General features: G+C 31.0%; 2 protein-coding genes across 3 annotated transcripts; both read left to right on the top strand.

The window, feature by feature from the left end:
* Positions 1-386: 386 nt before the first annotated feature.
* Positions 387-2,869, top strand: LOC7495295 (anthocyanidin reductase ((2S)-flavan-3-ol-forming)). Of its 2 annotated transcripts, none has more exons than XM_024580866.2 (6): positions 387-659; positions 1,322-1,515; positions 1,621-1,821; positions 1,920-2,079; positions 2,194-2,407; positions 2,511-2,869. In XM_024580866.2, the coding sequence occupies exons 1-6, from the start codon at positions 443-445 to the stop codon at positions 2,650-2,652; spliced, it is 1,128 nt and encodes a 375-aa protein (XP_024436634.2). In that variant the 5' UTR covers positions 387-442; the 3' UTR covers positions 2,653-2,869. The 2 variants fall into 2 exon arrangements, with proteins under 2 accessions (XP_024436634.2, XP_002317270.3); XM_002317234.4 differs by having other exon boundaries at positions 394-659; positions 1,349-1,515.
* Positions 2,870-12,974: 10,105 nt separating this feature from the next.
* Positions 12,975-16,212, top strand: LOC7495294 (alpha-farnesene synthase). Its single transcript, XM_024580863.2, has 7 exons — positions 12,975-13,238; positions 13,433-13,700; positions 13,893-14,262; positions 14,688-14,906; positions 14,996-15,137; positions 15,277-15,528; positions 15,736-16,212. The coding sequence occupies exons 1-7, from the start codon at positions 13,083-13,085 to the stop codon at positions 16,051-16,053; spliced, it is 1,725 nt and encodes a 574-aa protein (XP_024436631.1). The 5' UTR covers positions 12,975-13,082; the 3' UTR covers positions 16,054-16,212.
* Positions 16,213-22,933: the final 6,721 nt, after the last annotated feature.

Raw genomic sequence — 22,933 nt, forward strand, 5'->3', positions numbered from 1 at the left:
CTTTTAATTTTTTTAATTTTCTAGATTTGATCTTTATTATTTTGATTATTATTTATTTTATTTAAGATAATTTATGAAATTATTTTTTTTTCAATTTCATTCTCATTCAACTTTTTAATTTGTAAGATTTTTTCCTCATTATTTAATAAACTTAAAAAAAATAAAATATTAATAAGTTATTTTCCAGCTTATTTTTCATGACATAACTAAATACTGGAAAGTGTTTTCCAACTTTTTTTCCATTATACTACCAAATATAAAAAAATAATTCACTTTCTCATAATTTATTTTTTTAAAAAAAATTACTTTTTAGCAAATAAATGAGTCCTCAAGAAGTTTATTTTATTTTTCAAGTGGACAGATGAGCTCTTGGTTTGAGTTGTAGGTGGAGGTAACGGGCTTACCTTCTGCCTAGCATTAATTGAAACGTCTATATAAATTAATGCACCCTCCTATGGAAGAATTAAATCAAATTAAATTCATATTTAACCTTGCAAGAAAGAATTCTCATATGATCCATATCTTCTCGTCAAGCATGGCATCCCAGACCAAGAAAAATACAGCTTGTGTGATAGGCGGCACAGGGTTTGTGGCATCTTTGCTTATCAAGCTGTTGCTTGAGAAAGGCTATGCAGTTAACACAACAGTCAGGGATCCAGGTTGATGCTACGTTTTCTCTTCTTGTTTCTCTTCTCCTGCTTGCCCTTTGTTTCTCGATCTTCTCTCTCTTTTCTTGCCAAACTCCTTGAAGATATATGAGATTTTGTCCTAATATTTCTTTAATTTGTTGTTTGTGTGTAGTGCATTAGTTATCAAATCTAATTTGGGGTCGAAAAGTCTGACTTACAAGTTGAATGAATTAATCTAGATTAATTAATTTTTTTTTTAAATTAAATTAGATTTTGATTGAGTTAAACTAACTCAATTAACTTAATCACAAGTCAGGCCAGATTCTGAATGGACTGATCTGGTCATCAGACTAGATCCTGTATCGCAAGTCTAAACTTAGTGTATTTACAGATTACGATTTAACTCATCTCGTATTAATATTTTACTTTTCTCAAGAAGTCTCTAGTTTCGAACTTCTTTGTATCTAAAAAAAAGATAAACACAAGTTTTTATCATCAGCGGCTTCTGTTCTTTCTACTCTGACCTCTCATTTGGGTCTTTGAGGGAAGTATAAAATTGCATAACAAAAGGATTAGAGTTGTTAAATTTGCCAGCAAGTCAATGGAGTCCATAGACTGAAATAAGAGGTCAGAGTAGGGATATGGTTATTTGGGCCCCTAACTGAACTTGTGCTACACTGCAAATTTCACAGTCACAACGCAGTCCTTTTTGCATGCAGACAATCAAAAGAAGATTGCTCACCTAATAGCACTACAGAATTTGGGGGACCTAAACATTTTTGGAGCAGATTTGACTAATGAAGAAAGCTTCAATGCTCCCATAGCATGTTGTGACCTTGTCTTCCATGTTGCAACCCCAGTTAATTTTGCTTCTGAGGATCCAGAGGTACAAAAATATTAGAACTATATTAGTAACCATATACTTGAAATTATAATCTCGTTGCATTTTTTGGTACTGAGGTTGCTTGCATTTTTTGTCCTGTGAATACAGAATGACATGATCAAGCCAGCAATTCAAGGAGTGCATAATGTGTTGAAAGCCTGTGCAAAAGCTAAAACAGTTAAAAGGGTCATTTTGACATCCTCTGCTGCAGCTGTATCAATCAATAAGCTTAATGGCACAGGTTTGGTCATGGATGAGAAGAACTGGACTGATGTTGAGTTCTTAACTTCTGAGAAACCACCCACTTGGGTAATTAACGATATACTTAACAGTCTAAAGCAAGATTATCCTTGATTATCGAATACAGTAGGCCAACATAATTGAACTGAATTATATGAAATATGCAGGGGTACCCTGCGTCCAAGACACTAGCTGAGAAGGCAGCCTGGAAATTTGCTGAAGAAAATAACATCGATCTCATTACTGTCATCCCTAGTCTCATGACTGGTCCTTCTTTCACACCGCATATTCCCGACAGCATAAACCTGGCAATGTCATTGATTACAGGTGCTAAACCAGCCAGAAATCCTGAGCCTAAAATATGTGCATTTTGTATGTGTTTTCCTTTTTGTTCAAATTAAAACATAACTGGCTTTTTTATGGTGTTCCAACAAATTGCAGGGAATAAATTCCTGATAAATGGTTTGAAAGGTATGCAAATGCTGTCAGGTTCGATCTCTATTACACACGTAGAGGATGTTTGTCGCGCCCATATATTTTTAGCTGAGAAAGAATCTGCTTCTGGTAGATATATATGCTGTGGTGTTAACACCAGTGTTGTTGAGCTTGCCAAGTTCTTGAACAAACGATACCCCCAGTATCAAGTCCCAACTGAGTAAGCTACTCGCTTCAGGATTTTACTCCCAAAATTTCCCATTTTGTAAAAACTGAACTGCCTCTTAATCTCTTATTTTTTTTGTTAAACAAAAAAAATACAGTTGTGGGGATTTCCCTTCCGAGGCCAAGCTGATCATCACTTCAGAGAAGCTTAGTAGTGAGGGGTTCAGTTTCAAGTATGGAATCGAAGAGACCTATGACCAAACTGTGGAATACTTCAAGGCCAATGGATTGCTGAATTGAAGAGGTCTAGATTTCTAGTTAAATGTCTCTTCCCATTAGAAGGATCGGCATTTGACTGCGGAGATATTCTAGGTTGGCTGTATTTGGCATCAAAGAATAATCTCTTATGTTAAGTGTAGTCCTGCTATCATTTTGAAGCAGTTTTGTGTTTTTATTCCAGGCAGCACTTTCACATACAGAACTAATTGAAAATACCTGCTTTGATTTTCGAAAGCAACACTCAAGAATTCGCAGAAGCAGCAACCTTAATAAGCCTCTAATTTAATTACCTCCTTGGTTCTCTCTTCCACGCAGAAGCAGCAAGAACAACAATTTTTATATGACAACAGCAACAATAACAGCCTCCAATCGCAGCGACAACATCAACTTCCACCACTGCTGCTGCTGCTGCTGTAATAAATTAATCCATGGCTTCTAAAAACTTTGTGCAACCAGCCATTCCTCGCTTTGATGATTATTACGATCACTAGAGCATGCTAATGGAGAACTTCTTAGGATCTAGGAAGTATTGGCAAGTTATCTCTGATGGGATAGCAAAACCAACAATTGGAACAATAATAAAAAAAATGCATAAAAACAGAGATCAAAGGGAAGTGATTGAAGGATTTGAAGGAAGAGATCGACCATTTTGAATCAAATGTGCGATCAATCATGAAAATCATTATTTGTAAGGACAGCACCAAGGATATTTGGGGCTCCATTAAAAAGAAGTACCATGGAACAACTAGGAAAAAGCGGTAACCTTTTCAAGCACTTCATATGGAATTCAAATTTATTAAGATGAATTTGAAAGGGTCATTAAATTATCTTTCATGAATTATTAAGGATATTAATTAATTCTTCATTTATGGATTACAGAGTTCTTGTTGGTTCAAGAGTAGAAAATGAATCGGTAAGACGAGGAGGAGAAAGCTTTATGAGCTTCATCTAATAATCAGTTTTCCACATCACAGAAAGATGGTCGAGAAAGAGGAAGGAGCAAAAGCAACAATGTTGGGAGATTCTCTTATTTGAAATCCATAGATAATTGGCCTTCTGATTATTGAAGAAGAAGAATAATCGTAGTGATTGGATTATATACTTATTCTTAGAGGAAATAAAATATTAAAATGATTTTTTATCACATGAATTTACATCTATTTATTTTGATGTAAATAAAGATAATAAAGCTCTATGAAAAATTATTGGTTCAATTTGATGTTATCCAATTTGGACATTCATAATTTAAACATGGATACCACTTTTTTAGTTTTAGGTAGGGATGAAAAAAAAGATGGTTATTTCATATATTTGATATTAAAAATCTACTTTTTTGGATTAATAATAATTATTTGTTTTTTTAGTGAATTAGAAAAAAGAATTTTCTAGTAACTAGAATTCTAATTATGTAAATAAGGGATTTAGAAGTTACGATTCCCACTACGATTATTCTTTATATGATACTAAATATAGATGAAATATTTATATCAAACAAATATTATCTTTGTTCTCAAATCAGATTGATAGTTCTAATTTAAGTGTCAGTGAAAATTATAACAAAAGTTTAAATTCAAAATATTGTTGGTCTCCTTTAATAAAGCTCTGGGATCTTGGATTATTAATTGGTGAAGTACTAATAAATTCAAAAAAAATTTAAATGATATTCAAGAAAAAGAATGTTCTAGAAAAACTAATAGAGTTCAAGTAACTCTTCTTGTTGGACGAAATAATAAAAAAAATACTTTTAAATACATCTCTAAAAGTTTCGTATCAGAATCCATAAAAAACCGATCCAATTCATCAAGATGATCAACACGAATTGTATCCATCTGATTTTGCTATTCACGATAAATATAATTTGTTTCTTTGGTTATTTTTTTTAGTTAATGAAAAACTTGTTATCCACATACTTCTTGGGTTCAAGAATTCATTTACGAGGTTATAATAACAATCATTTATCTTTTTTCAAGCCAAATTAGCACGTAGACAAATGAATTGAGAAACCAACATTGCTGAAAGAGACCTGAATTGAATCCTAGGTGCCTACAGGGTGCAACACGTTGGAGTAGTCAAGGTCAATATTAATCGAGAAAACAACATTTACGAAAGACACCAGAAACTGAGCCTACAAGGACCACAGAAGTTTTTATAGCCAGAAGAAACCTTCAGTAGTTAAAGCCACCACCGCCGATGTTCCCATGACCAAAGCTTGGATGATGTTAACTTGTTGACCATGGCACCAGATAGAGAAGATTCGCTCGAGTAAAGGTATGAACATTATTGAACTTAAGATGGCTGGAGGAGAAAATTTGCTTGGAATAATTAATCATGGTCGTGTGTTGCTTTAATACTATAATCCATTCATTTTAGTTGTCAGATGAATCAACATATCAACGTATTAATATTAAATACGTAGTCACTGGAGGTTACGTGTTGGAGTTTGGGACTATAGAAGTTGTTCAAGCTCCGTGGTTGTTTATATGATGGCCACTAGAGACCTATATGGTCGTTAACTTCAGGGCCCGTGAGATTAGTCAAGATACGCGCAAACTGATCCGGACACCCACATTAAATAAAAAAAAATATTAAATACGTAGCTATTACTTTTGGAATTTGTTTTATGGCGCAGGAAACTGTGAGCGAGCTAGCTGACAAGTACATAATACATAGGCTTACCGTGTCTTCGACTGCAAGATCTCAGGGGTGAGTTTCCAACAAATTTAATTTTTAAATTGTGTCTCTTATTTTTTTTTTCTAATGTAAAAAACTCAATAATAGAAGGATGATTTTATTATTTTTTACAATAAATACTCCAAACTCAATATAAAATATTGGTTTTTGCTAGAAATGTAAAATAAAAAATTAAGATGCAATGATTACTTCTATGTTTCAAGCAATCATTGAATTCCTGGTAACCATAAGTCAAAACTCAATAATAGAAGAATGATTTGTTTTTTTCTATTGACAAGGATGAGTGAGTATTTAGTTGGTGTTTATTGACGTGGTTTAATTATATTTTTAAAATTTATTTAGTTATAAATTAATGGTTTAATTATATTTTTAAAATTTATTTAGTTATAAATTAATTTATTTAGTATTTTTAAATTGTTTCAATATGCTATATTAAAAATGATGATTTGTTTTTTTCTATTGACAAGGATGAGTGAGTATTTAGTTGGTGTTTATTGACGTGGTTTAATTATATTTTTAAAATTTATTTAGTTATAAATTAATTTATTTAGTATTTTTAAATTGTTTCAATATGCTATATTAAAAATAATTTTTAAAAAATAAAAAATATTATCATCATGTATTTCTAAATAAAAAAACATTTTAAAAAACAACATTTACTACTCTTCCAAATAAGGATTTAATCACTCAAATAATGAGGTTGTATTTAATAAAAAATAAATTTTAAAGTTAATTTCTTTTATGATAAGAAAAGATAAGAAAACTTTTATATATATTAAATTTTTCTTCACTTATTTTATTCTCTATCCTTTACTGGGTTTTTTTTTTTTTTTTTGGGAACAATAAGACGACGACCAAAGACTCTCTGCCGATCGTGAGAGGGACAATAGTCATGTGCAACACGAGATTGACCTAAACATTTGAGATTGACATCATAACAACAACGCCATGCATGGAAGTTCAAATAACAGATCATTTAAGCCTTTATTACTACATTCACATGGAAAAAAGACCTAAACAATTGCGATATATCTCACCATATTTCGTTCTAGAAATAGAAACACAAAGGAAAGTGATCAAATAAAAATTACTACAACACTAGTAGAATCAAATAGTTCATCCCGAATTACTACAACACTAGTAGCTAGAATCAAATAGTTCATCTCGAATTACTACAACACTAGTAGCTAGAATCAAATAGTTCATCTCGAAGACAACTCTTGCAAGCTTACAGGCTGCTCACGGCCCGCACGATGAAAGTTCCAATCAGTATGATGTGATCAATGAACTACAACTCTACTTTGTAATTACTAATGTTATACTCACCGTGATGATCGAAGTGTTGATTTTGATCACCTCTTTTATGTAAACAAGTTAATTTCTTAAGAATGGAATCCATTAGTTTTTAATTAAATAGTAATTTTTATCATTATTAAATCTATGCTTGCGAGCCTATGCAGAAAGCTGCATCTAGATCTTGGCCTATGACAACCAAAATTTGGGACCATGGTTCATGTTGCACTAGCATGATTAATAAGTTTGATGACGAATCGACATTCGTTTCCATTTCCATGCTATGGCTGCAACACTACATCAAATTCGTACCTTTTTGTTTTTGTATATTTGAAAAATATTTTTTTTATTTTAAAATAATTGTTTTATATTTTTAGATGATTTTAATATATATATTAATATTAAAAATATTTTTTTTAATATATTAATATTTTTTTAAAAAACAATTATTAAATTTAGAAATCTTCATCAATGTCGCCCATCCCACCACCAGAACTGACCCCGTACGTGTAATTAAGGGCTATAAACCCTACAGGCTGCTTTGCATTGATTTGACGCTGTGCATACATTAATTTCACGTTTTTTTTAAGGTTTTCATGGACCCGAATGCATTTTTTCTAATGTTTAATTTTGTAATAATCGGGTCGCAGGTGAGATGAGTTAAATGTAAAGATTGATGTTATATTAGTCAACAATAGTAACAGCCACAAGTGATCATCGCTTACCCTTCTTTTCAATGCATTTGCAGAAATTAAACGAGGATTCGTGACTGAATTAAATTACGCAACTTCTTCTATTTTTCCTTGATCAAATCAAACTTTCTTCACCGCGGGTCCTTTTCTGCCTATATATACTCGTCTGAAGATTGAAGTATCTCAAGCCAACCCTGTTAGTTAATTAACTACCAAAATTCAGCCATTGTTTATATAAACTTTTTCTCGTTTCCTTTGATTCCTCCCACACTCTTTCCAACAATCATGGAATACAAGCCAACAAGTGCAAGTTGAGCAAAATTCTTTGCAATGCCAGAACAACTCTGAAGACATTGATATGACACAAGAAAGGCGGTCTGCCAATTATAAACCAATTATTTGGAAATATGATTTCCTACAATCTCTTTCTAGCAAATATGATGTGAGATCTTAATCCCTTTTCTCCTTTAAAATATTTGAAAAACGTTACCTTAAAAATAAAAAAGAATTCTTGTTGCCTCGATTTATACTTAATTAATTTGCATTTTCTTAAGTTTAATGTCTTAAATGATTAAATACCATGACTATAATTAAATCAAATAACGGTCATGAGTCCGGTTAACTTGAATAAGCATAAGAATAAAAATAGTTATTATTATAGTTTTAAAACTTAATTTAAGGATCGACCTGAGTCAAGGCTTGAGTCAAGAGTGGGGTTAACCATTGACCCGGGTTAATATAAGAAGAAAAATAGTTATTATCATAGTTTTAAAACCCGACTCGAGAATCAATCTAGGGTAAGGCTCGAGTCACGTGTCAGGAGGGTCAAATTGGGTTAACCCGGTTCAACATAAAATAAAAATGGTTATTATCATAATTTAAAAACTTGATTTGAAGGTCAACCTAAGACAAGGCCTGTGTAACTGATCAAGAGGGTCAATATAAGAATAAAAGTTGTTATTACCATAGTTTTAAAATTTAATTTAGGAATCGACTAGGGCAAGGCCTAGTCACGGGTCACGAGGGTCAACGTATGAATAAAAGTGGTTATTATCATAGTTTTAAATTTTAAATCGGGAGTCGACCCAATGCAAGGTTAAGGTCATTGGTCGGGAGGATCAACGTGGCTAACCCAATTTTTTAAAAAAATAATAAAAGCAACCTTGTTTTAACAAAAAAAAATTAATAGGTTCTTGACCTGTGTTTTATCTTAGGTTGACTTGAGTTTTTGACTGGGTCAGGTCGAGTCAATTATTTTTCTATTTATTTTTAAACTTGGACCAGTTTAGGCCTCAGGTTAACCCGTTAAGTCAATCCTGGTTTTATAAATAAGATAATTATAATATTATTAATTTCAACACTTAACATAACTAAAGTAAAAAAAAATTATCTAATTATTTTTTTAAATATGTAAGTTTGATAACAATACATATTAAAGGTAAAATATATTTTATTTTGTCTTGTGCATCATAACCAAACATGATATAGAGATAATAATTTTTTTTTCTTATATATCACTACCAAATACAAATTTTATCTCTTTTTTTTTTAAATCTTTTTGCTAGTGTTTTTGTTTCTTTTAACACTACCAATATTTATTGAAGTTAAAAGAAATTGGATTTATATTTGAATGGATAGGTATAGGTTAAGAACTAAGAAGATACATGCGGTTGTAAGCTCTTTAGAAGAAAAGGTATCTCCTAGCTCTACGTATCTGGGGCTTGCCTTCTTAAATGTCTAAGCAAGCAAGGAAACATACTGGACCAAGTGACAAGAAGAGTGGGTCACCCTTAGGAATGTGTTACACGAGAAGATATTAATTTTTTTTTTCTGGAGGAATTTAAGATTATATTTGATTTTTGGGCAGCACCACAAAATATAAAGAGCATAACATTTGTTGTTCATATTTCTTCGCCACTTGCCTTCATTAATAACAGTCGTAGGCCATTACGTGTTTTGCTAGCTAGTGCTCTAAACATGTTGATCAACGAGGAGGAGAGGAAAAAGAAAGAAAACTTACGTAGTTCGGAAAAGAATGGGGCAGATGAAAAAGAAAGCCAATTAAGTTGGTGTGACGTGAAGTGGAAATTGGGAGAGAAGGTTGCTGAGCTAAATAAATGTCTTGATACACTTGTCCAAGCATAATTTATCAATATTAGAATAGACTAAATAATTTTTCCGTCTTATGTAAATATATTTAAATGTTTCTAATGTTTTTTTTGTTGTTAATATTTTATTAACAAAAAAATATATTTAAATAGTGTAAGCATTGATTCATTAAGTTCACTCCCTAGACTCTAGAGATTTATGAAGAGAAAGAAGTGGGTGATCAATGCCTTGTGGTGATGAAGGTAAGGTAAGAGGATGAGATGTGGTCTATTTTGTGTTATATGAGACGTCATTGTTGATCTCGATATGATTTTATTATGAATTTGAGTGTTTTACTTTGCATCTGCATTGTTAGCTTGTAAAATTGATTGATATCTGACATGTTGCCATGCTTTTGTTTGATTTGAACCTGTCGAATTAATACATCAAACTTGGAATTGAATGGTTTTTTTGTCAATTTCTACGTACGTTCATGGTGGATGGCTCTATTCCCAGAAAAAATGCCTCAGGTCACGTCTCTAGTTATTGAATGCTAAAATGATTTGTGGTTCATATGCTTAGAGAATGCCTGATTTTTATCATTATCAATAAGCTTGGCCTACTACGTTCGTCTCCCTTTCCGTGTTGTGGCTGCAATACCATATCAATATTCGAAATCTTCATCGATGTCTTCCTCCCCACCAAATAAAACCGACCCTGTCTAAGGGCAGTAAACCCTACAGGATGTTTTATATTGATTTGATGCTGTGGATGACATTCTTTAATGCTTTCATGATGGTCCCAATGCCATGTCATTGGAAAGTTAAATGGGCCATGGGAGGGACAATGCTTACGTGTTAGGGCATTTTCAAGAAAAGGATCCAAAAAAAAAAACAAAAAAGTTTAGCTTTCATCCTTTGTTAAATGGGTCCTTCGAGGGACCCATGTCACGTGTTAGGGCATCTCCAAAAAAAAAATCAAAAGAAAAGGAAGTTCGGCTTCCATCCTTTATTTTTATAGCTCTAAGGATTTCTATGTTGAAGAGCTAAAATAGCATTTCTCTTATATATTTTATAAGTTTGTTTAATATATTTTTATAAAAAAAGAGCCAAAAGTTGTATTAATTAGTTATAATTAATAAATTATTGTTTCAGTATCAAATATATTAAAATATAATTGATTTTTCTAAATGATTTTTTTACATTGAAGTGCATGTATGAAAAAAATGCTATATATACACTATTTAAAAAAATTATATTACCAATTTGATTTTTCTAAATAGCTTCTCCTCTTTGAGGTGCTCTTAGACAAAGATGATCGTCGAAACCGTCTAACCATCTAAAAAACATTATCATTATGGATGGCTTAGTGTGTGTTAATATTGTAGTATAATATGTTTTTTAAAATATATTTTACTTAAAAATATGTTAAAATAATTTTTTTAGGATTTGTATTTTGACATTAATATATCATAATCATCAGAAATCATTAAAAAAATAAATTAATTCGATGTTTTTCAATGTAAATGTATTTTTACAAATCAAACATGCACTTATTAGCTACTTAAAAACATAGTAAGAATCCAGTTTTATAGAAAATTGAAGTTAGAAAAAGAAAAACTGAACGTTCTCTTAAAACACAATATTTTTTTCATTCAAAAAACTAGAAAATTAGTTTTTTAGTTTTTCAAATTTATAGTGATTTTGAAAAACACTGTTTTTCAAATGAAAAAAAAAACGTGAACTAGGCTTTTTTTTTTTCCTTTTATATACAAGTACTTTTTAACAATATAAAATATTAAATTTATTTATTTTATATTTTCCTATTTAATAAGTGTCATAAAGTTAATTTTTATTATAAATCTAATATAAAGATTTTTTTGTTAACAATATAATGTTTTTATATAGTTTCTAATTTGAATGATATAAAACTAATATTTTATAGTTAGATTATCACAAATACAAAATATTAAGATAACTATTATAAATTATGATTCTATTTTTTTATGAAACATAGTTGTGATTTTGATGTAATTCTTTTTTTTTTTTTTTGTGAAAGAACTTATCTTTGTTTTCAATAAATGAACATAGTTTTTAATTTTTTACTAACAAAAAAGGAAAAAAGGAAAGAAAAACTGAGAATGAAAATGAAAAAGTGTTTCCTATAACTAAACACACTTTTAAGTTATAAAACTCAACAACAGAAGGATGGTTTTTTGTTTCTCTCCAAATTTAATTCCAATCAAATTCTAAAGATAATTACTTTAACAAATAAGAAAAAATTTATGTTATTTAAATTACTTTTTAAAAATATCCTTTTTGTCTCTTATTTATTCATTTTCTTTTATTAAAATTTTGTTTTTTTTTTATATGTAGACGATTTTATTAGTGTTTAGAAGAACAGTAACTTTTAATTTTTAGTGTGTTTTAAAAGTATATTTTATTTAAAAAACACCAAATAAACTTTTTTAGTATTTGTTTTATTTTTTTAATAATTAAAAAAATAAAAAAAATAATATTTTAATATATTTTTAAATAAAAAATATTTCTAAAAAATATCATCATACAAAACAAAAACTGTCGCTCTTCCAATATTCATGAGCAACACGAGAATGAGGTCATAACATTGACGTCATAACAATAGGATACAAGTTCTAGAGATATTGATTTGTGTGACAATTTTTAGCCAACTCTTTATCCCTCTAAAAAGAGGAAGGAACAACGGGAACGAAGGACTCAAAATTAAAATAACAATTAAAATTAATTAGAATTAGATTATATGATTTTTAGTCAACTTTTTAATGATCTATAACAATTAAAATTATGAATTAGATTATATTATTTTTTCTATAAAACTAATTAATCAAAGAGTTATTTTTATTGAAAAAAATTAAGAAGAATTCTTTTTATTCAACGAATGGGTTTTTTTAACATTATAAAAGAAAATGAATATTTTTATTGAAAATTAATATAATGATTAAAGCATGTATAATATTTTGTTTGACATATAATTGGTTTAATTTTTTTATTTTACTATTAAATTTATTTGAAGAAATAATTGAATGATTGAATAAATCATAATTTAATTATATTATCTTTTTAGAAGTGAATATGTTTTTACAATAATTACAAATCCTTTTTAATATGATTTTAATCAGTTGATAAGTCATAATTTTAAATCAGTTTTAAAAAATCAATCTTCATTATAAACTAAAGTGAAAATTAATAATGATTAATTATAATTTCTATTAATTTATTGTTTTAAATATTACAAAATAAACTGTTTTAAAAATTACAAAATAAACTTTTTGCAATTTGTACGTTCTCTATTGTCTCTAATCAACTAAAAATAATAATAAAAATATTTATTGTCAAATACAAGTCCAACTTCGCCTTCACGTGTTGAATATAAAAGGATATATATACGTGTTAAAAAAAAACAGAGAGAAAAGATCTACGATTTTTTTTTTTTTTGTATACATGGAAAATGAAAATATTAGCAGCCTCAAACTGCATGAAGTGACGCAAAGTTCAGTTTCGTCACTGCGGGTCCTTTACTGCCTATATATACTCGTCCGAAGATTGAAGTATCTCAAGCCAACCACTCTTTCTCCCAAAATCCAGCCATTTTTTATGTAAACTTTTTTTCTCGTATCCTTTGATTCCTCCCACACTCTTTCCAACAATCATGGAATACAAGCAACAAGTGCAAGTTGAGCAAAATTCTTTGCAATGCCAGAACAATTCTGAAGACATTGATATGAGACAAGAAAGGCGGTCTGCCAATTATAAACCAAATATTTGGAAATATGATTTCCTGCAATCTCTTTCTAGCAAATATGATGTGAGATCTTAATCCCTTTTCTCCTTTAAAATATTTGAAAAACGTTACCTTAAAAAAAGAAAGAATTCTTGGTGCCTCTATATATACTTAATGTGCATTTACTTGAGCTTAATGTCTTAAATGATTAAAGACTATGACTGTAATTAAATCAAATAATGGTTAAGACTAAGCTTCAGAATGTGATGTTTTTGCAGGAAGAGCAATACCGAAGGGTGACTGAGAAGCTGAGGGAGGAAGTTAAGAGCATTTTTGTGGAAGCAGTGGACTTATTGGCTAAGTTGAAGCTTGTTGATAGCGTCATAAAGCTCGGCCTGGGGAGTTACTTTGAGGAAGAAATCAAACAATCTCTAGACATCATAGCAGCTTCGATCAAGAATAAAAATCTCAAAGTGGAAGAGAATCTTTATGTCACTGCCTTACGCTTCAAGCTCCTCAGGCTGCACGGATATGAAGTTTCACAAGGTGAAAATACTGGGAGAGGTTCCTTTTGTTCTCAAAACTGACCATAGATATCTATTTCTTTTTTTATGTATTCAAAAGACTAGTGGGGTATCTATGAACCCTTCACGTCATCATAATATAGTCTTATTATATTAATTAACATGCAGAAATTATTCAATTATGCTAACTTGAATTTGATTATCTGGAATTCAGGTGTCTTCAATGGCTTTTTCGACGGCACTTTTGACAAAAGCAAATGCACAGATGTTAGGGGCTTGATCGAGCTATTCGAGGCCTCACATTTAGCTTACGAGGGTGAAGCTACGCTGGATGACGCTAAAGCCTTTTCAACTAGAATTTTAACCGGTATAAATTGTAGTGCCATTGAAAGCGACCTTGCAAAACATGTGGTGCATGTCTTAGAACTTCCTTCCCACTGGAGAGTGATGTGGTTTGATGTCAAATGGCACATCAACGCGTACGAGAATGACAAGCAAACAAATAGGCATTTACTTGCCTTGGCTAAAGTGAACTTCAACATGGTCCAAGCCACGCTCCAAAAAGATCTGAGGGATGTTTCCAGGTAGACTTCTACAAAAGCACCTCACTTTTTTCACTTCTTTTTTTATATCAAGGAGTAGAATTATTAATGTCCATACATATATACATGGGACCCTCCAAGTAAAAGCTAAAAAATGGAATCTATATCATATCCATAACTTTTTTTTTCTACCCAAAACTAATTAAGTGTACGATGAACTCCTAAAAAGGGTTTTATATTATCTCTAATTTGATGAAGTGATATTTAGCAAAATTAGAAAATGGTTACGTCATAACTTAGACTCAATGGATAACCCCAGAGGAAGAAAAAAAAGAGTCCAAGTGCATGCAAATCTCGCAAGGGCAGACATGCAAGAACGGCTGATGTACAAAATTAACACAATGGACCTTTGTGATTACAACAACGCAATAAAATTAAGGTTTTCGTTGTTCTTGTTGCATTTGTAGGTGGTGGAGGAATTTGGGTATAATAGAGAATCTAAGCTTCACAAGGGACCGACTGGTTGAGAGCTTCTTGTGCACAGTGGGACTTGTATTTGAGCCTAAGTACAGCAGCTTTAGGAAGTGGCTCACTAAAGTCATAATCATGATACTAATCATAGATGATGTCTATGATGTTTATGGTTCTCTGCACGAGCTGCAGCAATTCACCAAAGCTGTTAGCAGGTTAGTATTGACATCATCACAGAATTAGAACTTATAGATGATGTTTATGGTTCTCTCCAAATTCTAATCATTCATTATAAATTGATTAGGTGGGATACCGGAGAAGTTCAAGAACTGCCAGAATGTATGAAGATTTGTTTCCAAACCCTCTATGATATAACTAATGAAATGGCTCTCGAAATGCAAAGGGAGAAAGATGGGAGTCAAGCTCTACCTCACCTAAAGAAAGTGGTAATTATCTCACTAACATAATGTTTTGCATAAAATATTTTCGATGAGTGGAATATTTTACACAAAAACAAACGGAATGTAAGCTTTCATATCATTTCCATGTCTATCGGCACCATTTGATTCCTTTATGGTTTTTTAGTGGGCAGATTTTTGCAAAGCAATGTTCATGGAGGCAAAATGGTTCAATGAAGGATACACACCTTCCTTGCAAGAGTATTTGAGCAATGCATGGGTTTCATCATCAGGCACTGTGATTTCAGTTCATTCATTTTTCTCTGTAATGACTGAGCTAGAGACAGGAGAGATATCGAATTTTCTCGAGAAAAATCAAGATTTGGTGTACAACATTTCTCTCATAATTCGGCTTTGCAATGATCTTGGGACTTCTGTGGTAATCATTATTTCCTAATTAATTCCAATTAAAGGCTATACTAGAATTCATTTTTTTATCCTTTCAAATTTTGGGCGAGTTACAAATGCAGACCCTGGTTTAATTATATAGCTATTCAATAATTCCCACCATGGGAAATTTTGAAAAACAAAAATTACACAAGCAGGAAAGGGACTAATCATTAAAATATACAATGTCTTGCTACAGGCGGAGCAAGAGAGAGGAGATGCTGCTTCATCAGTAGTGTGCTATATGCGAGAAGTGAATGTTTCGGAGGAAGTTGCAAGGAATCATATAAATAACATAGTAAAGAAAACATGGAAGAAAATAAATGGACACTGCTTCGCAAAATCTCCTACGCTGCAATTGCTTGTTAATATCAACACCAATATGGCACGGGTGGTCCATAACCTCTACCAACATGGAGATGGGTTTGGTGTTCAAGATCGCCATGAGAATAAAAAGCAGATCCTCACCCTCCTTGTTGAACCTTTCAAGCTCGATTTACCAGAATTTTCCTTCTAAAGTAGAGTGTATACCTAGATGGTTTATATAGCTTAGAACCTAGAAGTGAACTCATCAACAATATCATTATTGATGAGCCAAATATGTATCCTTTAAATGAAGTGATTGTAATTTACTTTCCCTTTTTTTAAGAGTGCAATTATTGGTAGTTTTTCACAATGTAGTTACTATCCATTCACCATAGTTAATAGATTTTGAAGGACAAATCCATCTAATAATCTTTTTAATTTTACTGACTACATATGTATGACATGTTGCATAAATTTTATGTTCATATATGATATCAAAAACCAAATCAGACTTGAATTAAAAACCTCGAGCAATTCAATCGTTCAAGTGCCTTATCATATATATAAATATTCAATTCAGAATTATAAGATGTAGATGGAGACATTATGATAGCCATTGGTTATTGTAACTAGAATAAAAAGATAGAGATAGAAGAGCAGAAACATATTTAATTAAAAAGACAAACAAAAACATAAAAATAAATTTTTATTTTTGAAATAATTTTAGACTAAATTTATATATTTTCAAAACAGGAGCTATAAAAGGGGATATATCTCTATAAACAATATTTTTTATTTGTTATTCTAAAAAAATTCTTGTAAGAAAAACTCTAAATTATAAGATTGTTTAACTAAAAAATGTTAGAATAAAAATAATTATTATCCTAATTTTAAATTTTAACTCGGAGGTCGATCTGGGATAAAATCTAAGTCACAGGTTAGGTTAACTTAAATCAATGTAAGAATAAAAATAATAATTATTATATTTTTAAAATTCAATTTGAATATTGACTTAGAACAAGACACGGTTCACAACTAAGACAGACTCTTGAACCATTAAACCAAGTTAATATAAAAACAAAAATAATTATCATCAAAGCTTACCTTCCGCGACCAGCCAACATCGGCTCATGTGTGCTCTAAATGTCTAAGCAAGCAAGGAAACATACTGGACCAAGTGACAAGAAGAGTGGGTCACCCTTAGGAATGTACATTGTTACACGAGAAGAGATTAATTTTTCTTCTGAAGGACCACAAAATATAAAGAGCATAACATTTGTTGTGCATATTTCTTCGCCACTTGCCTTCATTAAGAACAGTCGTAGGCCATTACGTGTTTTGCTAGCTAGTGCTCTAAACATGTTGATCAACGAGGAGGAGAGGAAAACGAAAGAAAACTTACGTAGTTCGGAAAAGAATGGGGCAGATGAAAAAGAAAGCCAATTAAGTTGGTGTGACGTGAAGTGGAAATTGGGAGAGAAGGTTGCTGATCGAGCTAAATAAATGTCTTGATACACTTGTCCAAGCATAATTTATCAATATTAGAATATTAGACTAAATAATTTATCCGTCTTATGTAAAAATATATTTAAATGTTTCTAATGTTTTTTTTGTTGTTAATATTTTATTAACAAAAAAAAATATTTAAATAGTGTAAGCATTGATTCATTAAGTTCACTCCCTAGACTCTAGAGATTTATGAAGAGAAAGAAGTGGGTGATCAATGCCTTGTGGTGATGAAGGTAAGGTAAGAGGAGGAGATGTGGTCTATTTTGTGTTATATGAGACGTCATTGTTGATCTCGATATGATTTTATTATGAATTTGAGTGTTTTACTTTGCATCTGCATTGTTAGCTTGTAAAATTGATTGATATCTGACATGTTGCCATGCTTTTGTTTGATTTGAACCTGTCGAATTAATACATCAAACTTGGAATTGAATGGTTTTTTTGTCAATTTCTTCGTACGTTGATGCATGGTGGGTGGCTCTATTCCCAGAAAAAAAATGCCTCAGGTCACGTCTTTAGTTATTGCAAGGTCAGGGATAGAAATTTAGAAATGATTTGTGGTTTATATGCTTAGAGAATGCCTGATTTTTATCATTACTAAATCTATGATTGCAATATTGCTAATATTTTTTAGTGAAAAAAATATTTAAATTGTGTGAAAGTTTAATCGTTGTGAATTCTTTAAAGTTATTGACATAAACTCTAGAGATTTTTTAAGAGAAACAAGTGGGTGATCAATGCCTTGTGGTAATGAAGGTAAGAGGATGAGATGTTGGTGTGACGTAAAGTGGAATTTGGGAAATAATGCTACTTAGCTAAATAAATGTCTTGTTCACTTGTCCAAGCATAATTTACTATTAGAATAGACTGCATTTTTGAACCGCGGTAAGCTATGGACCATATCAAAAAAAAATTTAATTGTTACTAATATTTTTTTTCTAGCAGAAATTTTTTTAATTATGTGATGGTTAACCCAATATAATATGGTCGAATCTGCTAGTTCAAAAGCAATACATACAATTCGTAAAAGTATAGTTTAATTAAAAAAAAAAATTCAAGATGACATCTTTTTTTAATATTAACATAACAATATATTGGATTGAATTGGATCAACCTAGGTTTAAAATGTTAAATCTCTTAACCGGGTTATGAGACTATAATAACCCTATAGAAAGCAATTCAAAATAAATTATGAAACATAATTATCAATCGAATCAATATTGAAGAATGAAATTGAAGAAAAAAACAATTAAAAATAAGACACAAAAAACAACTCGAGTCCACTCAAGTTAACATTTGAAATACTATTCCTGAGTCATGTGGCCAAAATAACATAATAGAAAGCAAACAAAACAAATCATAAAGTCTAATTATTAATCAATACAATATTAAAGAATAAAATTGAAAAAAAGTTAATTAAGAAAAATAATTGAGTCAATCGAGTTATCTTGCTAAACCCATGATCCATATCACGAAAGTGTGATAGCTCAATAAAAAATGTAATATTAAAAAATAAAATTAAAAAAATATTAATTAAAAAAATAATCAAAACACTATTTTAATTAATAGTGCTTTAGAGGAGGAGTATAGTAAAACTCCCTACTCATTTAGTTTAAGATATTTAATCTTGAATATTTTTTAATTTAAATCCTAAATTAAAATAATTGATCTTTCTAATTTCAATTTAGCCTTTAGTATTTCAAAAACCTTTAATCTCATTTTCCTTTTTGATTGTATCCTTAATTGAATCAATTTATTCCTCCAGATTTAATTATTTGTTGCAAAATCATCCTGGTTCTTTCAGTCTTCATTTTTAAACCAAATTGACTCCCAATCTCAAATTGCCTTTTCAGTTAGGCCTAGTCTTTATTTTTAAACCAAATTGACTCCTAATCTCAAATTATCTTTTTCAGTTATTTTTTGGATTTTTTTCAAAAAATATATAAAAATGGGGTAAAAAATTAGATTACAATAACAAACATAAAAAAAAAAAAAAAAGTCTACATAGCTAGATCATATATAATAAATAACGAAATGATAGAGTACATTATAAAAAGCTATAATCTTATTTGAAAATAAATATCAAATTAAATGATATCTAATAAATAATATTTTAAATACAATCTTATTTATTTAATTATAATTGATTGTGATTAAACTTTAAAACAAAAATTATAAATGGCTGCAAAACAAAAATGTTTGCTAATATTACAAAAAAAATATTATAATCTTATTTGAAAACAAATGAAAAACTAAAAGGTATTTAAAGGAATAATTTCCTAAATATTATTAAAGTTATTTTATTTTAATTGATATTAAATATTAAAAAAAACAAAGCATTCATAAGATCAACCAATGCGCATAAGCCTGAATAGGCCATCCCCTAGCCCAAAACAGATAAGGCAAGGCGTGCGTGAACTTTCAAGTCAAGGCTCGCATTTCTAGCCCTCTATTATTTTTTAAAGAAATTGGTTAGGCTACATGTCAATCGCATTATGTATTTTTTAAAAAGAACATAACATACGACATGTCATCTGTAGTGAGAGATAACTTGCCATCTACTAGTTCAACTTTGCCCACCTAAGGCGTCTGAAAAAGGTTAGGCTTCCAACTTCTAGGACTAAAAGAAATTAGTTTCAATCCTTTTTTCATCTGAAAATATCTAAGAAACATCATAGAAACTGGTAAATACATTGAGTTGGTAAATACATTTTAATAAACTCATTTCTAGTCTTAAATCAACATTGAGTTGATAAATACTTTAAAAATCAACCCGAAATAAAAAAGTTTCCTGAGTTTCAATCTACTTTTTTTTTACTTGATGAAGGATAAAAAATACTTCAATAGAACTCCTCTTATTGAATGAAATCCATTAACACCAAGATTGGTTTCTTTTGTCACTAAAATATGATCAATTGATAACTTTCTTTTTCTTTACTCATTTTTCATCAACTTTCTCTCTTCTCTCTCAAATTCATGAGCATAAAAATAAATAAAATAAAAGTTTCATATCAAAACTAAAAGTTCAAAAACTAAAGAGACAAAAAACCAGTCAAAGTAAAGTATATGAACAAAAGAGTAATTTTCACGCCAAATTATCATTGGTGTCGCACGCGTGCGGTGTTGTGGCGAATCGTTCACTCTCATGTGAATGTATATCTGGCAAATATGAGGAGACAAGGAATTCTTTTCTTTTATCAGTGGAAAACAAAAATGAAAGTTGCCACCTAGTATTTTGGTCATTAGGAACCCTAACTGGTCTCAGAGATTGAGCACGGGGACTAATTGCATAAAAGGAAGGTATTAGCACCCCAAATACACCCTACCTAAGGTAAATTGTATTGTTTGATTGTCTGATATATATACTAAGGTGTTATTGTATTTCTAATTGTTGATTCATCTATGGTTTAAGAGAAGTTCTCCTCGATAAGGAGATCAATATCTTATCGAGTAAAACTTAACCACTCTAAAATCTATCATAAAAGAACTACCTTTTTAATATTAGAAATATGTCTTACATGCAAGTTCGTAATTCTGAATATTAAAAGAAAACAAAATATTTTTTTTGAAATTTTTGAAATATTAGCTAAGTTCTTGTGACTTTAATAAACTGGTTATTAAAGCCAAAATGCATGCTAATATATATTTTTTAGATTTTCTTTGTTGTATGAAAATACGTTATGATGCCTTTTTTTTAGAGACTTGGTCGTATGCATGAAAATAAGAAATTTTTTTGTTTAACTTTTGCAATATTTTGATGAAAACCGGGTATTTCAATACTGGATTTGTATCTTTATGGTATAAAAATACAAACCAATATTAAGCAAAATTCAGTAGAAAAATACGCAGAAAATCACAAATTTTTTTGAAAGGATTGTTTGAATTATTTTTACTGAGTTGGACCCGGCCCAATGTATTTAGGTCTGGGCCGGTGCTGTCCGGCCTAGGGAATAATGGAGTAGCTCCCTACTGTTCACATGTAATGTGAACAGTGGAAGGCGCCCGAAAGAGAATATGAAGATGAAGGAGGAGAGGAGCTGTCCTCACGGTGGTGGTGGTGGTTGTGGCGGCGGTGCTGATGGCGGAGTGGTGCTGGCGCAAACAGTGGTTCTTTTTTTTTTCCTGCATTTTCCTTATCCTCTATTTCTGTTCTTGCTTCTTCCCTCTTTGTTCTTCCTTTTTATTCTTTGTTTTGCTTCTATTTCTCTTCTATCTATCAACAATGTTCAACCCTCTCTGTAGTGGCTCCGTGGCGGTGCTGCTATTCTCGGTGGTTCACAGTGGTGGCTTCGCAGTGGCAAATGACAGTTCGCGATGGCTTTTCCCCTGTTCACTTTTGCCACTCCTGTTACTCCCCTGCTTTTCTTTCTCTCTTTTTTTCCTGTTTTTGTGCTCTCTTTCTGGTTTAAAAAACAATCTCTCCCTCTCTGTTTTTTTGTTCTTCCCCCTTTCCTCTTTGGTTCTTTTTTTTTTCTCCCCTGCCTTTGTTCGTCTCTGCTTCTTTCACCCAAAATTTCTCTACCTCTCCTTCGTTCCCTCCTTTGTTTTTCAACTCTGGTTTCTCTTCCCCTAAGTCTCGTCTCTTCTCTCTATGTTTTGTTTTTTTTCTTCGTTTCTCCCCTCTCTTCTTTCTCTCTATTTCTCCCTTTGTTTCTTCTTTCAATCTCTCTCGTTCATCCTAAATCTTCTCTCCAACCACCCCTCCCTCGTTTTTAGTCTTTATCCTTCCCAAAATCTTCCTCCCCTCCCCTTTTTTTTTCTCTCCTCTGCCTCTCAGTATTTATAAGCAAGGGGAGAGAGGGTCACCTTGCCCTGTCTCGTCATGGTACAGGTCATGGTGGCATGGGGAGGCTTATGTGCAGCCGCCCCAGAGCACGTTTGTAGGGCGTGACACCCCTGTCTTTTTTTCAGCGTGGTGGCAGGATATGTGGGGGTATGGGTTGTGTCGGGTGAGTGGTCAAGGCAAGGGAAGAGAGAAAGCGGGAAAAATGATTTAAAATCTTCTTCTTCCTTGCCTCTACGTACGCAGGGAAAGAAGGAAAATAATGTCATCCAAAACGACATTGTTTTGGTTTTTCTTCTTTTTTTAAGGAAAGGAAATGAATTTGAAAAAAAACTAAAAAAGGATTATGACAATTGGCAACATGATTTTCTCCTGTGTTTTAGTTTGATCATTTTTTTTTATTTATATCCTCAACTACTAATTCAAAATACAACTCATTAAATTTACATCAAATCAAGTTTTAAAATCTGAAAAAAAAAATATATCTTAAGTTCCCTACAATTAGGCCAATCAATTTTTTTAAAGAGTAAAAATAACATTGTTTTGATTTAAAAATAAAAACAAACTGGATTTTAAACGGATCTCAAGTTGATTTATTAGGTTATCCAGATCAACTTTGTGTTAATTTGTTTTTGACACTTAATTTAGGCTAACGAGTGAGTCAATTAAGTCTTGGGTTGATCTACTACACTTTTAATAACAATGATTTTGATAATTTTATTTTACTTATTTATTAATATAGAATATGGTAGTGCATGTTTGGGAGGTGGAAGACTGACAATTAAATCTTCGACTATGG

Source organism: Populus trichocarpa, chromosome 11 (genome assembly GCF_000002775.5).
Source record: "Populus trichocarpa isolate Nisqually-1 chromosome 11, P.trichocarpa_v4.1, whole genome shotgun sequence".
In the NCBI taxonomy this organism is placed as follows: Eukaryota; Viridiplantae; Streptophyta; class Magnoliopsida; order Malpighiales; family Salicaceae; genus Populus; species Populus trichocarpa.

Bases quoted from the DNA above. Each gene is read 5' to 3' on its own strand.
- LOC7495294 (XM_024580863.2), top strand. From the start codon at position 13,083: ATGGAATACAAGCAACAAGTGCAAGTTGAGCAAAATTCTTTGCAATGC. The intron at 13,701-13,892 runs GTGAAAATACTG...TCTGGAATTCAG, and splicing joins CGGATATGAAGTTTCACAAG to GTGTCTTCAATGGCTTTTTC. The intron at 15,138-15,276 runs GTAATTATCTCA...ATGGTTTTTTAG, and splicing joins TACCTCACCTAAAGAAAGTG to TGGGCAGATTTTTGCAAAGC.
- LOC7495295 (XM_024580866.2), top strand. From the start codon at position 443: ATGCACCCTCCTATGGAAGAATTAAATCAAATTAAATTCATATTTAAC. The intron at 660-1,321 runs GTTGATGCTACG...CAAATTTCACAG, and splicing joins CACAACAGTCAGGGATCCAG to TCACAACGCAGTCCTTTTTG. The intron at 2,080-2,193 runs GTGCTAAACCAG...AACAAATTGCAG, and splicing joins GGCAATGTCATTGATTACAG to GGAATAAATTCCTGATAAAT.